Genomic DNA, 15331 nt, shown 5'->3' with positions numbered 1-15331 from the left:
GAGGGGCTAGGAGGAAAATAAACCCTGCACCTTCCCTGTTGCCCCCGTATACTCCTACAGGGAAAGTGGCGAAAAAGAACGCAAAAAAGGTTCCGACAAGCGAAGAGCCTGTTATCATGAATTATTTTGAAGAAGACACATTGGATCAGCAAATAACGAAGCAGGATATAGATGATGTGAACAGATTCATAAACCTCGGGTTAGCCTCATCCCTAGTATACCCTTTTGTTTCTGTGTCTTGTTGTTTCTCCTCCCTAGTATACCTTTTTGTTTCTCTGTGTTGTTGTATATGTGAAAACTAACAATCATGGTGTTGCCTTATAATGGATCTTAATTTACCACAGTATCAAGGAACATGGCGATAACTATAATGGTGATGGTACATCATTATTGTCTTGCTCTGAGTATAAACTACTACTACGTTCAACTGGTTGGTTATGCGGTAATGTGAGTCATATTGCATCATTTGATATTGACGATTAAATCTAATAATGAGAACATCATTTGGGTTGTGAGAAGTTTTATGTTTATTGGTCTTCCTGCAGATTATTGACAGTGCATTGGTGTTTTTGCACAAGTCTTATCCTTCTAACAAATCCACTGGTACCTGGTCATACTTTGAAAGTCACTTACCGGTAAGTTTTTGTGCAGAATAGATTGGATATTTTCTACTTATTTATATTATTGCATGAATACATTGTGACTGAGCTGCCTTGCTCGTGAAACAACAACATTTTGCGAATGGTGATTTTCCCAAGTTGACAGATTCAGACTAGGGTTAGCAGGGCCGTGGTTCACCACCTAGTGAGCATTTACCCTCTTGGGATAAGGTTGATGTCGTATATGGTGTAGTTTGTATTGAAAATATTCACTGGGTCGCAGTCTCCATTCAAGTAAAGGAGAAGACAATTATAATTTATGATTCTCTTAGACCGAATCGTAATAATCGCTCAAGCAAAATTCACCCGGAAGTCGGTCAAATTCGTGATTATTTGGAGAAAGCATACAACCGCGGTCCATGGTGGTGTAGATATGACTTAAAAACCCCTAAGAAAAATGATACGTGAGTCTTACTTGAAATCTATTTTTAACCTTGAATTTTTAACCTTATATTTGGAGAATTGATCCATATACTATTTATGCAGTAACTCTTGTGGGGTGTTTGCTTTCAAGTTTATCGAGCATATGGTCAGGAAGATTCCTGTTTGTGAAGTCGAACCTGCTTTCGCTACTCGTTATCGATGCGAACTTGCGGTGCAGCAATTCAAGAAACAATTTATAGAGGTGAATGGCACAAGTGGTGAATAGTAACCTGTAATCATATGATCTTGTAGTATAATTCCTGGCCAGCATGTTGGTCCCTGTTTTTTGGATGTGTATAGTTGAAAAAGATGTCAGCTGTAGTTCTAAATCTAAGTTAGTGGCGATGGACTCTTATACCCTGGATATATCTGTTTATATTTTGTTGATCAAGTTATGATCCTTCAGTTATGTATGTATAGCGGCTTGTCTCTGCTTCTAAAAATTGATGCTTAGATATTTTATCTACTCCATGTTCTTTGAAGGGAGTTAGCAGCTTAGTGTCAGCTAAAGATCACTGGTTTGGGTGACTTGAAATATAAAAACTAAGAATACACAGGTAGGAAAAATGTGTATAAAAAATACACTAAAGTTTAAAAACAATATAGAATAATAGGTAGTAAAAATATACAACAGAACCTAGTTAGTAATTCTCCGAATCATTCCCGAATAGTAAATCATATTTTCATCATGCATATCCTATAATCTCTTTTTATTTTCAATATGTTTAGTTCGTCTCTATCTCTATCCGGAGAGAGATCATCTCAGGATCCTATAATATTTTTTTGCTGATTGGTCTCCTTCTTTTGATGTCTGAGTTTCCTCTACCTCTTCCTAGTCTCTCAATCTTAATTAACCTAGGACGTGCGGCAGAATGATATGTTTTGCATGCAACCTAGTTTTGTCTTGATTTGTAAAAATTAATTGTGGCTTTCTATCCCTTCCCTGGTGGTCTTTTCAAAAAAAAAAAAAAAAAAACACAAAACCAAGCTTATGCGGGTCCCATGACTACTTTTGAAGTCGGATCCGGGTCGGACTCTCCAGACCCGATACCAAATATTGATTCCCCATCTTTATCCGATAATAATAGAAAAAATGGAACAAAAAGAAACTCTGCTTTTAGAGATAAAATCCCTTCCTCTAGCTCTTGGATGTGGAAATGTATCTACAAAGGAATAATTTTAGTTGAACAAAACAGTATTTAGGAAATGGGTGATTGAATGAAAGTCAATATATGGGAGGATAACTGGATTTCTGTTTGTGTATTTTCAAGAATATAAGAACCCGGGACGATAAGAACTCGTATAATCCATCCTCAGTTCATCCGAGTGAGACACTGATGCATAACAAGTATAGTCACACCTGACAGTTACAACTTTCAGAAAATATCTAATAGTTATTTTCAGTTTCTAGTTTCAGTTTCTTATCTTGTGTGTCTAATGTGTGTGTTAACTTCCTATAACTACCTACTAGTATTTAATCTTAGGATCCTGATTTGTAAAACGTTATTGATGATTGTTATTTTAAAAGGAACTAGTTTTCTGTTTGTGTATTTTCAAGTGTTCTATTTGTTGTTCTTCTGGATTCAAAACACAAATCTCTTGAGATTATACCTTGTGTGCAGGATTCAGAACAGTGTTTTGTGGATTCAAAACACACCTTGTGGATTCAAGGCTATTTCTTATCGTTACCGCTGCGTCAATTGGATTCAGAGCAAGGTTTGATCCTTGTTTCATGGCTTCTAACAATGATGGAGATGGTGGCAACCGCTCGACTGGAGATGTTCGGGAGAGTGCTGCGACGTTAGGGCAGATTGCTAACACTCAAGCACAAATGATGAGGTCCATAGAGACTTTACTGACTTCCATGACTCGTTTGACAGAGATGATGGTTCGAAATCAAATACGTGATAGAGAACGTCTTTTTCGTTATTTACATGGACAACATAATCGTGATGATTCCAGTGATGAAGAAATTATTGATATGGTTTTGCACAATCGTGGTGTAGGACAAGATGGAGGAAGACAAAATGGAGGAGAATAAGAATACAACCATGGTGGTTTCACAAAATCAAGATGAGAGTTGATCTTCCACCTTTTAATGGCCAGTTACACATAGAAGAATTCCTTGATTGGTTGAATGAAGTAGAGCGTTTATTTGAGTATAAATTCTTATCACCTGACTATGATCAAGTTCTATTTTTTGTTTGAAAAGGAACTTGTTTTCTATTTGTGTATTTTCAAGTGTTCTATTTGTTTTTCTTATGGATTAACAACACAAATCTCTTGAGAATATACCTTGTTCTGTGGATTCAGAACAATGTTCTGTGGATTCAAAACACACCTTGTGGATTCAAGGCTATTTCTTATCGTTACCGTCGCGTCAGAGACTAGGGTCTAACTCGTGTAATATACGAACCTGGGATGATAAAAACTCATAATCCATCCTCAGTTCATCCGAGTGAGAGACTCGGGTCTAACTCATGTAATATACGAAACCGGGATGATAAGAACTCATATGATCCATCCTCAGTTCATCTTAGTGATAGACTCCATTCTCACTCGTGTAATATAAGAAACCGGGATGATAAGAACTCATATAATCCATCCTCAGTTCATCCGAATGAGAACCTCGTGTCTAACTCTAGTAATCTTTGAAACCGAGATGTCGAAATCCGATATATTTCATATTCAGTTCATCGAAATGAGAACCTTTGTATTAATTCTAGTAAACTTTGAACCCGAGATGTTGAAATATGATATATTTCATCTCTATTAATTCGAAATCTGGCAATGTGAAATATGATCCATATCTAGACGTGGACTAAAATATACACGACATTTATTAATATACTTGGTCATAATGAAGGTTGTTAATACCCCGAAAACACGAATTGAGTTTAGCAAAGAAACACAAAGAAACACAATTTAGCAAAGAAACACAAACTTCATGATCTGTATGAACAAAATAGGTTTATGTGAACCATTGGATTCTTAATCTGTATGAGACACAATAGATGGTTATTGTCCATCGATTTAGGGAGAAACCCTAAATGTCGCGAATTTTCCCTAAAGATTCACAGTAATTACAACCGTTGCCACCAATATAAGCAAACCATAACCCTAATTATCACTTTTACCTGATGTATCCCCTCTCTCTTCATCAGTTCATTTGCAAACGAGAACCAGACCATCCAAAATATCTCCTCCTCTCTTTGAACTCCACCATTACCAACCATTTAAGCCCTATATGACAAAGCTTCATTAAAATTCATTATGATTATTAACCTTCAACATCTCTCAATTGTGCAGCAGTTATGTTTGATTTTACAAAATCAGCAGGTACAGTTAGGGTTATTATAAAAAAAAAATTCTCTTCTTGATTTCTTACTGGTCGATTTTCTTAATGGGGGTTTAACAATTATTTTTTCTGGTTGGTTTCAGGTAGATCGAACAGCTTAAGTTGCAGTTCAGATCTTCTACAGGTAGATCTCAACATCTTTAGTCGCAGTTCATACCGGGTATACTTGATTTTATTCGATTTAGGTGATTTTTACCTTTTGTACGATGTTAGGTTTGGCTTGTTGATTTAAACCAATTTTTTTTGTTTTTGGTATTTTTATGCAGATGCATGGAGTTAGGTTTTAATATGGGATTTACCGGTTTGTTTTTAGGTTAGTTACTTAAATTGAATGACTTGAACTTTAATTTGATATGAAAGTTATGTATTGGTGTGATTTTTTTTTTTTTTTTTGTTGATTTTGCAGGTTTAGAACCTAAAGAAAGAAAATGAAAAAGAAAATGAATGTGAAGATGAATAGAAAATTAAGTTAGGAACATGGAAACACGCCCAACTGAAGCTGAGAACAAATTGAAGGACTCCAATTTGAAGCTAGTGGATGTAAGGACTTCAACTGAAGCTGGGAAATTGATATGGAAGTTTTGGATTGGTGTTGATGATATATATTTTTTGTTTGTTTGTTGTTTTTTCAGGTTGAGAATGTAAGGAAAGAAGTCGAAATCCTGAAGAGTTCTTTATGTGACTCTTTATAATAGCGATTTAATGCCTGGTGATCCTGAACTCCACTTAAAGGTTAAGTGACCCCATCAGTGTCTCAACCCGCTGAGTATGTAGATGCTTACGTAGCAAAAAGGGGAAGTTGCTAGGACTGTGTAATCCTCTTGTTACCTTATTGGAAGGAACTTTGTAACTACTAACTAGTGGCCAGTTTCCTGTTAGACCTGCATATGTATATACTTCCTTATTGGAAGTATATATACCTTATTGCTATATATACTTATTGTGTGATGATTTTTGAGTACCCAGCATATAGTTACGCGTTAACCAATATATGAATTATAGAAAAGATACTATGGTTTTTCTGCTAACAAAGGGATATCTAAATATAATTTGGATGGGTGTTTGACCCCCTTTGAGATGGTAACATTTTGAACATTATGTATGCATTAGTTTTCTTAGAAAACTATGTTGAAGAAGTTGAATTATGGTAGATAAATACCTTTCTATATTTTATGAAAATGTATGTTCGTCTGATTCGGGATGTATTTTGATAGTTTTGTTCTGGATCAAACCTAAGCTGATGGTTTTGTTTGTCGCAGTTGTGCAGTATGAAGCTCGCTGAATACAAAGGGAAAGCAACAAAGTAGCAAAGGATATTAAAGGTTGTTAATGGTGTTAGATATTAAACTGATAACTATCGTCGTAATCTAATGGGTTGTTTGGAGAACTGCGATATTGTTCGTAAATTTATACTCTGAAGTACTATCCTGCTGCATTGCACTTGCACAACAACTTCAGTTACTACCAAGTAAACTGAACAGAAGATAAAAGGTATAATAAATTACCACTCATACACATTGCTCTAAATAAAAAAAATTTTACCATAATACTGCAAGAGAAAATGATTGATTTTACTACCACTCCAGTTACATATTTGTCCCCTGTAGAGCAGAATACTTCTTCCAATTAATCAATCTCCTATTAAGTGCGTTATTCTCATCTCTTATAGAATTAACACATTTGACCAGATCATTGTATGTATGGTGTAATAGATCTCCAAGAGGTGGCAACGGCGTAACTGGAAGACCCAACTCAGCTGTTTCCTTTCTTAATCTACGACCTTCTTCAATCGCGTCATACCATTCCTCATAGGACATAACTCCGTTGGCAGAAGTATCCAGATTTGTTAAAGACATACTTGAAGATCCCTCATCCGCTGGTTTTGGTAGGTTGTTGGTTTGTTGGTTGCTTTGACGTCTTCTTTTTGAAGGTTTAGAAAAACATTTTTCCAAACATGATTTGCTCTCTGATCTTGAACTCATGTGATCGAAGTGGGTATTTTAAATTGTAAGGAATCACTCCTAAGGGTTGGATGTCATATATATATATATATATGTATGTATTTATAGAATTGTAGACTGAGAAAGCATCTTCCTACCTCACTCATATCTAAGTTGTTTGATTTTCCTTTTGTTTATAATTTTTTTTCTTTATTATGTTAAATGGCTCACCCATTTGCTTTGAAATTTGAATAAGCATTTACTTCCCAACTCCCACACCCCCACCTGCTTTGACTTAAAATAAACTACCGACCGCCACAATAATTTGTCCCTTATTGGACCATTTTTATGCACAATTTTTAATAGTGATAGAGGTAACGGTTTGTCCCCTTATGGCATGGAGGTGTTATGGCTAATGTGATGAAAAGAAATTGGTTTTCACTTTTCAGGTACAGATGAGAGGATTTGAAGGGAATGTTGTCAATGTGTGTAAACATTACCCAAGAACAGGACAAGCTTTAAATTTTCTTTTTTTTTCTTCCTTATCTCTTTTGTTTTTGAAAGGTAACACAACCCATAAGCTGCCAACAGAAGACTAATTGGGAAACGTGAAAAAAAGAAACAAAAAAAAAACTTTTTGACTAATTGTAATTAGTCAAAAACAACTTTCTTTTTTCTTTTCAGTTACACATGAGAGGTGAACATGAGAGGTGAACATGAGAGGCGCCAGCTATATTTAGTTGGCATTAAATTCTACATGTTTGCCAACATAAGTATAAATGGACATCATTCAGATTCGTTTGTGCTTAATAATCTCTAGGGCAAAGAAAATCACTGTTATTAGGTACATTTGTTTACAAGTTTTTTATCTCAAATCATCTGAAAATAATGGCAGGATCCTCTCAACAGTCTGACGTAACCTCACTTAATTCAACTGCCCGAACAAGAAATCAATATACTACCATATATGGGAGGAATGGTGTTGCGTCGGATGGTGATGAGTTTGTTGACTCTAAAAAACCTATTGCTAAGCGTGTAGTAACTAATTTCTACACAACAAAAAACGGTAGCCAATTCTGTAAGGAGTGGTTTGAGTTAGTAAAGGAGGATCGCCAGTTACGTGAAGAATGCAACAGGTTAAGGATATCAGTCCCGGAGTCATGTATCATTCCTTATCATGGCAGCGGCGTATGGATCAAGGAAGAGAATTTTGGACAGAGTTTGTTTCAAGATCTTTCCCTTGTTGAGCTGATGAATGGTGCAATGAAGAGCGATATCCGAAGGCACAAGAACGCAGAACTTGAAAAGAAAAGTGATGAAGAATGGTTTAAGATAATGTCTGATTAGTTTATTTTATATTTGAAGTCCTTTTTATTAGGTACGATGGAACTGTTTTTACTTCTAGGTTGTCCTAGTTATGGCTATATAATTTTCGTTGTTTCAATAAGAAAAGTAAATGAAAATTAGCACGTTTAAAAGAGTGCATCACCTAGCTACCAATCACTAAAACAACATGGTAGTAAATGATTTTTGATTCTTGTAATCAGTTCACATGAAACATGCAAGTAGAACTTACAATTAATAAACATAAGAAAACTAAGGAATTCCTTTTCAAAGGGTAATTCCCAAATTCAATTACAGAAGACCTACTTTCCGAAATTTAAGGTTTAATATCAAGTCTGAGAAAAACTAATTTACCCTGAGGATGAAAATATGACTAAATCCACTCTATTAATGATGCCGCCTAAACTATTTCAAACAAACATAACAAGGTAAGAAATGTCAGCAACCAAAATCACTCCAATTCTAAGCCTTGGGACATCGTTTGTTGTTAGCATAATGCCCTGTCTGGTGACACCTTGAACAAGCTCTTTTCTTTCTAGGTTTTTCAATGGCAGACCTTTTCCTCTTGATGCTCTGACGACCAACTTCCGGTGTAGTTTTTGGAGGAAGCACCACCCGTTCTGCCACCTCCTCTGGGACATCCCAAGTTTCTGGGCTCAGCACACCATAGATTTTAGGTTCATACATAGATCTCCAAACCGATGTTTTATAATATTCCCCACAAAGGCCTTCTTCTTTTATCTTATATGTCTCACACACTGCAAGTACGTGGGGACACGGAAGATGCTGATAGTCAAACACTTTGCACGTGAAAGACCTTCGGTCAAGATAGACGGTATGATGCTCTTCATAGTCACCCTCGTCCACTTCATATTCGTCCCCATCGACATGGCAAGCCACAAACCTTTTTGCCACAGCCCACCGTTCTTTGATTATATCCCGTGCATGTTGACTCAAAGGATCTTGCCGATCACGAGCTAGTTGTCTACGTTCGCAGAACCATTCCATAAGGAACCTGCGAATGTGTTCGACTAAATGGCAGATTGGAAGACCTTTAACATCAGTTATTCTTGAATTGAAAGTTTCACAGGCGTTTGTAGTCATGAGAGTAAAACGACTTGTTCTAGCCTTCACCCTGGCCCACATTTCCGGTCCAAGATCCACTATAGATTTTAAAGCAGCGGGGCTCACTAAACCTAGGTCTCTCATAGCAAGTTCATACTCATCATTGCTAAACGCTTTTGCATCTCTTGTAAATGCCACCGAAGCCGTGGCGCTGTGGTAGGTCTGTTTGATATTTTCTGCAAGGTCAAACATTACAGGATTGACCTATAAGTACAACATGAAGCATGCATATATATATATATATATATATGTCTGAAATGTATCATACAACAGGGTGGACAACAAAACTTGTTTGGACTGTACATATATGCAATATGATGCTATTGATGCTACAAAACTTGTTATGCCACCTACGCTGGGACATTATAAGAAATATGATGCTATTGTCATTGACTTCATAACTCTATCTAGATACGCACACATAAAGACCTACAGTATGATAAGTTATACTAAACACAAATCAAGGTTAACGTTGTATCCATTCAGATAACTAACATCAAATCTATTTAAACACAAAAATCGTGTGTTTATAGTATATAAAGTCTTGTTAAATACCTAAAAGATGGTGGATGCGGTATACTTGATTAACACAAGGAAATTCCAACCTTATGGATCTACCGATCTATGGGTGCCTGTCTGTTGCCACAACAACATCTTCATGCATAGCATACTTATCGCCAAGTACTCCGACTAACTTTCTCATAAACCATTCCCAAGATTCATTATTCTTTGAATCAACAACAGCAAAACCAATAGGATAGATCGACTCGTCGGGATCCATTCCAACGGCTGACAGTAGAACTCCTTGGCGTGGCCCTGTAAGATGTGTACCATCAACCGCAAATGAGGGTCTGAAACAGTTTTTGAATCCTTCAATACATACTCCAAAAGCAAAGAAATAATATAGAAAATAATCATCCGAATCAGTTACAATCTCGGTAACAGTACCCTTGTTACGAGCACCAAGCATGTGACTATAACCAACGAGGTGTTAGTATGATTCATCAGGGCTACCTTTGATCAGCTCAATACCACGCTTGCAAGCGCTGTATCCCTGCCGGTAATTGATAACCACTCCATAATCCCTTTTTATGTCCTTAACCAGTTGTTTGGGCGTAAAATGCCACATCTAGTTCTTTGAATTTGTGCTTGAAAAGCTCTGCAATTCCAGTAGCGGCCTCTTTGGTTCTTAATTCAGGGTCAGTCCTTTTGTTGCTTTCACAAGTATGCTCATCGTTTGCAACTGTGAGTTTCCACCACCCACAAAAATCTAATGGAACTGCTCGCAGACGCCACTCGCATGTCTTGTCTTTGCATTTGGCAATAAACTTCTGGCTGTCGGATTTAAAAGCTTTGTACTCAAAATTTCTTTCTACTTTGGCTATTGCAAGTATAAGTTTCAGCTCCCCCTTGCTTTTGAAAGTGTTACCCACACATACATCATTGTACTTCATATCCTTCGGGGGTTTAGGAATATCCAGAACCGGCGCATGAGTTGTTATCGCATCATGAAGACATCGGAGTTTCTTGGCTGATGGAGTCATTACTGGTTCAAGACATCTCCTAGCCTTTGGACCACTAGTACTCGCTGAAAAAATAAAACATTCAACATTAATGTGACTATTTGGTCAGGAAAAACATAATACAAAAGTATAATAATAAGAGGGACAAATAAACGTACCTTTAACACCACCATCTCCCTTGATGATTTCATTCTTGGACTGATAATCCTCACTGGAACACGACGTGATATTGTTAAGAGGGGTCAAGGGAGTGTGGGAAAGCATCTTGGATCCGCTGTAATCTCCAGTAGTTGTTTTGGGAGTCACGGGAGGAATATCTACTTTTACTTCTTCTCCATATTTGATTGTGTAAAAGCCTGGGACTCGACATGTCTGGCCAACATAAAAAATCAACATTTCTTCACTAACAATCTTAATCCTTTGTTTAAATGAGGTTGCCGGGACATCTATGAGGCCATACACATCAAAACAAGGTTTGTGCACGAAACCTAAAATATCCATTGCTCTCTTCTTCACATCCTCAAAAGTGTACTTATCAGGTACCCCGCAAGATGTGTCATACCTTTGTAGTCATCATTACCTTTTTTGTGCACCCATTCACCATTGTAGTGGATGGGAACAACTTTTCTTATCATTATGACGACGAAAATTTAGGGTTCTAAAAGAAACTGCATTTCACAAAACATACTATCAGTTATATACAATATAAGCTTCTTAAGAAAAAAGTGAATTACCAATCAATTCCTAAATGAACATTGAAATCACACAACTAAATCCTTGATTACAAATACTGATGATCTACTAGATCGCATGCCTATTTCAACCAACTATTTTCCTGTAACCTATCCATAAAAAAAATTAAGCAGCAGTTAACACATCCTAAATAAACAGAGGCCAAAATTAAGATCATCCTGTATCATAAACCCTACATAAACTAAGTAACCAAACCACAAAATTAAAGATAACCCATACCTTATTTCACTGTAAACTATATAAATAAACATGGATTTAAATCCCCAATGTACATATTTAAAAACCCTAACTTTGAGTTTGAAATTGAAATTAACCAAAATTTAATATCGAATTTGAAAGAGCTAAAAGTTAAACTCACACATTGAACACTATATAGATCCTTCCTTCTCTATCTCAGTTGGATGCTTAATAAAATATACAACCCTAGCTTTCATGGTGTAGCAGCTGCCATGATATGAACACAATAAAAAGGACAAGAAATGTATAAGATGGTGAAAGAATAAGAAGAAAAATAGAATAATAAGAAGAGATGTCCCTGATAGAGAAGTAGAACCTCAAGAAGATGAAAGAGCAGGGAGAAGAAAAGTGAGGGAATGAGGGTAAAGAATTATTGGAAGCTTCCGCACAAATTAACCAATAGAAAGGTGTCGCCCAAGTTAACCAATAGAAAAGGACCGCTTATATCGACCAATAACAAAAGGATTTTACAATATTATATTTAAAAGAATTATTTTTAATAAAACACATATGACAACGGTTGTACTGTGTAACGAGGTGCAAGGGGTGGAGTAATGTGAAGGTCCTCACCCTGTAACGGGATGTAAGGAAGGTGAAGTGTTAGGGTCCCGACAGCGTGGGTCCTGACCCTAGTAGAAAAAGCAGGAAGAAGAAGAAGAACGGTAAACAACAGTAGAAAGGGGGAATGGGAATGGAACCTGGGTTATATAAACAAAGGTTTAAGGAGTGGAGTACTGTAAAGGTCCTGACCCTGAATTAAAAGGTCCCGACATTGATCATCCTACTTGTCACCTACATGGCGCCTAGGTGGCCCGTGGAGAAAAGGTCCATACCCTGGAGTGAAAAGGTCGAGACCCTTGAAACCTTATTTAATTCCATTAACAACATTATTTTAATATTATCCTAAGAGTCCATTAAAAAGTCCGGACCATTCACTGGACCCTGATAATAAAATATTAATTAAAACTGGTCTTACTTTATTATTTTTTCTACCTGAAGACTTTGTGGAGGTCCACTAAGGTCCTCTAAAGAGTCCTGATCTTTTTCACAAGACCCTAATACTTAAATACAAATAAAAAAAGTGATTTTTAATTTTTTATTCAAATTATAAAATATTTTTAATAAAATCTTAGGGTCCAGTGAAGAGTCCCGACACTTTCTTCAGGACCCTGGCACTGAAAACCAGACAAAAAACCACTTGTTTTAATTTTTGAATGTTGGAAATAATAATAAACATCTAAGGGTCCTCTACTGTTAGGGGCATAAATGTCATGTAGTGGCATTTTTGGTAGGTTGAAGATAGGATGGCACCTTTGGAATGTGGTTTCCGAGAGTGGCATTTTCACCAATTTAGCCCTCAAACAACATTAATCTATTCCACTCCAATCTCTATCATCAGTCCATCAATCAGTATTTAAAATCAATCACCAAAAAAATGGAGTTCCATCACAGAAATCTCTCCATTAATCTCCTGTTAATCTTAATACTGTCGTTCTTCATGTTTAAGGCGAGCAGGTGCAGTTTTAGTGGACAACCTGGAAATTGAGCACATCGACATCATTACCAATCCGGGTCATAGTGGTGAACTAACAGTAATGAAGGCGGAGTTCAAACAGTCATTGAATATCTACTTGAAAGAGCTAATTACTTCTCCAGTGAGGTCGTTGGCTAATGTAATGGACGGGGAGAAAGAAAATGTTGTGCAGGAAAAGGTAGATAAGTTCCCTCAAGATATGCTTGTGGCGGTGGAGAACACACATGGAATGGACGGGGAGAAAGAAAAGGCTATAGTGGAGCACCTGGAGAGATTGTCAAGAGATGGGTTTGAAAAGTTGATGATGGAGAACAAGTTGGAGGATACCCTGGCATAAGTGTTCCAGCAGCTTATGATGAAGATAATGATGGTATGCTAGTAGGATTCTGTTTCGGTGGGTTAAGGGGTACTGAGCCAAAGCTTATTGAGATTGCTTATGCATTCGAACAGGCGACACTAATTAGGAGACCTCCGTCCTTAAAATTAACCTCAGAAGATGATAACAGGAGTATCACTCAGCTTCTAGCTAGTCAGTAGCGGAATAGTAACTCTACCGGATGAAGAAATGTTGTATTTATTTTCCTCATCATTGCAAGGGTTGGTTTTGGCTCCCAACGCAGTCGTTCTTTTTTCTGCACAGTAGTCAATCTAGAAGCATGCTGCTATTAATTTCAAAAGCCTTTATAGAGTTAAATCTTTTTAATGGTTGAAGTCTTTATTATCAAACTATTGTAAGTTGAATCCATATTACTGGTTATTAACAACCAAATTCAGAAGCAAATTCCACACAAAAGCAAAATCCACCAACAACATCAACAATTTTTACTCCAGCTAGTCAACCTGAACAATTTTTGTTCCTTCATCGCCTTCTCTTATCCTAAGGGAGTCGAGGAATGATTTCCCTTCGAGTTTACGACAAAAGAATTTCTCAAAATAGTCCTCATACCCAGTTGTTCTGAACAATGCAGGTGTCTCTGGTGTGATCGTGTCAGGTATTGGACCTATTTCCCTATCTGCTCTTAGGTTATTAAATGTTGCAATTGTGAGCCTCTCCTTTGTTGAGTTTACCATTGCTCGTGTTCCGCGCAACGGTAAATCCCATTACTTAAAATCAGCCATGCACAAGGAAGCAATAAAGGATTGATACTCAAATTTAAACTCAGTTGTATTTGTCCAAGACTCGGATAAATTTGATTTCATAAACTCTTTTTACCTCCAAAGAATCTCCAACGTTCACTACAAAGGCATTGGGAACCCCCTGTAATCCATGCACTTCATTAAGTTGAAGGAGGATCGTCAAACCGCCAGGATCTGAATGTGGCGTTAAGCGGATAACATGTTCTGGTTGAGGGCAAGGAGGATAATAATTTATCCTGATTTGTTGTATTCCGTCCTCAAAAAAATCCGCCATGACATTAGTCTTCATTTGCAGAGCCTCCTCCATAGATTTAATGACAGTCAAGCTAAGTTTACTCGACTGTGATAAGTAGGATTCAATTGTGTCCCTGCAAGATAAGATGAATTTCCCAGTTATAGATTAATGGCATCAGATTTCGGGCGGGGAATAGATGGAGAAGTTACCTGAGAGGTAGAGGGAGTTTGGGAAATAGCCTAGGCTTCCTCGTATGTTTGGGAAGAGTGGTCATGTAAAACATATCAGCCCAATCAAGTTTTTGGTTCTTTGAATGAACAAAGGCTTGTCCAAATCTTTCTATATCTCTTTCCTCCTGCCAAAATATCTTTTTTTCATCCATTGGGAGTTTGAAGAAATCTTCGGTATCTGTTTTCACTTTGTCTATCAATAAATTGTCTACTCCATGGTTTACCACCTGCACCATGAACTCAAATTAGCATTAGCAAGACACTACTATCTAGCTACTTAGGTAAAGCGTGACCATATTTCATATATTCACCTGAAAGAAACCCCATCGTTTGCAAGCAGAATGAAGCCTCTCCAATTCTAACTCTCCAATGATGGGTTCTGGTGACAGTACTTTCTGCAAATCGATAACATGTAATGATTGATCTTTCATAGACTTAACAGCAGTGTTCCGGTCACTGCGTATGTATCGAGCCGGGACTTCTGCAAGTGATTGTTTGGCTAATTCTTGAACACTAGGTACCAACAAAGAACCACCTAGCTTTGTCAGTTTTGGTGCCTCCATGTATTATTCTTGATACAACAATCTTCTAATATTCAGATTGATGAACCTCCTCTCTTCTGCTCTTGTAGATACACAAAATAGGATCGCCACGTAGCCACACAGGAAGGAACGAAATAGGACTGCAAAATCTCACTCAAAGATACCGGTCAGTGACTTGTTGAATCAATGTCAGAACTACCTCGCCACCAACTAATAACACTAAGCATGAAAAGGACATCCTAAAGTGAAGTATCTCGCATAAAGAATCTAAAACACAAACAAATCAAATTG

At 37.0% G+C, this 15331-nt stretch overlaps 1 protein-coding gene and 1 pseudogene across 1 annotated transcript; both read right to left on the bottom strand.

Annotated features, from left to right (window-relative positions):
* Positions 1–8186: 8186 nt before the first annotated feature.
* LOC113351045 lies at positions 8187–9041 on the bottom strand. The gene has a single exon (XM_026595117.1). It carries the CDS (start codon positions 9039–9041, stop codon positions 8187–8189), a length of 855 nt encoding a protein of 284 aa, XP_026450902.1.
* Positions 9042–13727: 4686 nt separating this feature from the next.
* LOC113347677 lies at positions 13728–15061 on the bottom strand (annotated as a pseudogene).
* Positions 15062–15331: the final 270 nt, after the last annotated feature.

Source organism: Papaver somniferum, chromosome 2, assembly GCF_003573695.1.
Source record: "Papaver somniferum cultivar HN1 chromosome 2, ASM357369v1, whole genome shotgun sequence".
Classification (NCBI taxonomy): Eukaryota; Viridiplantae; Streptophyta; class Magnoliopsida; order Ranunculales; family Papaveraceae; genus Papaver; species Papaver somniferum.
Note: the sequence above shows the minus strand (reverse complement) of the source record. Positions and strands in the feature narration are given on the sequence as shown.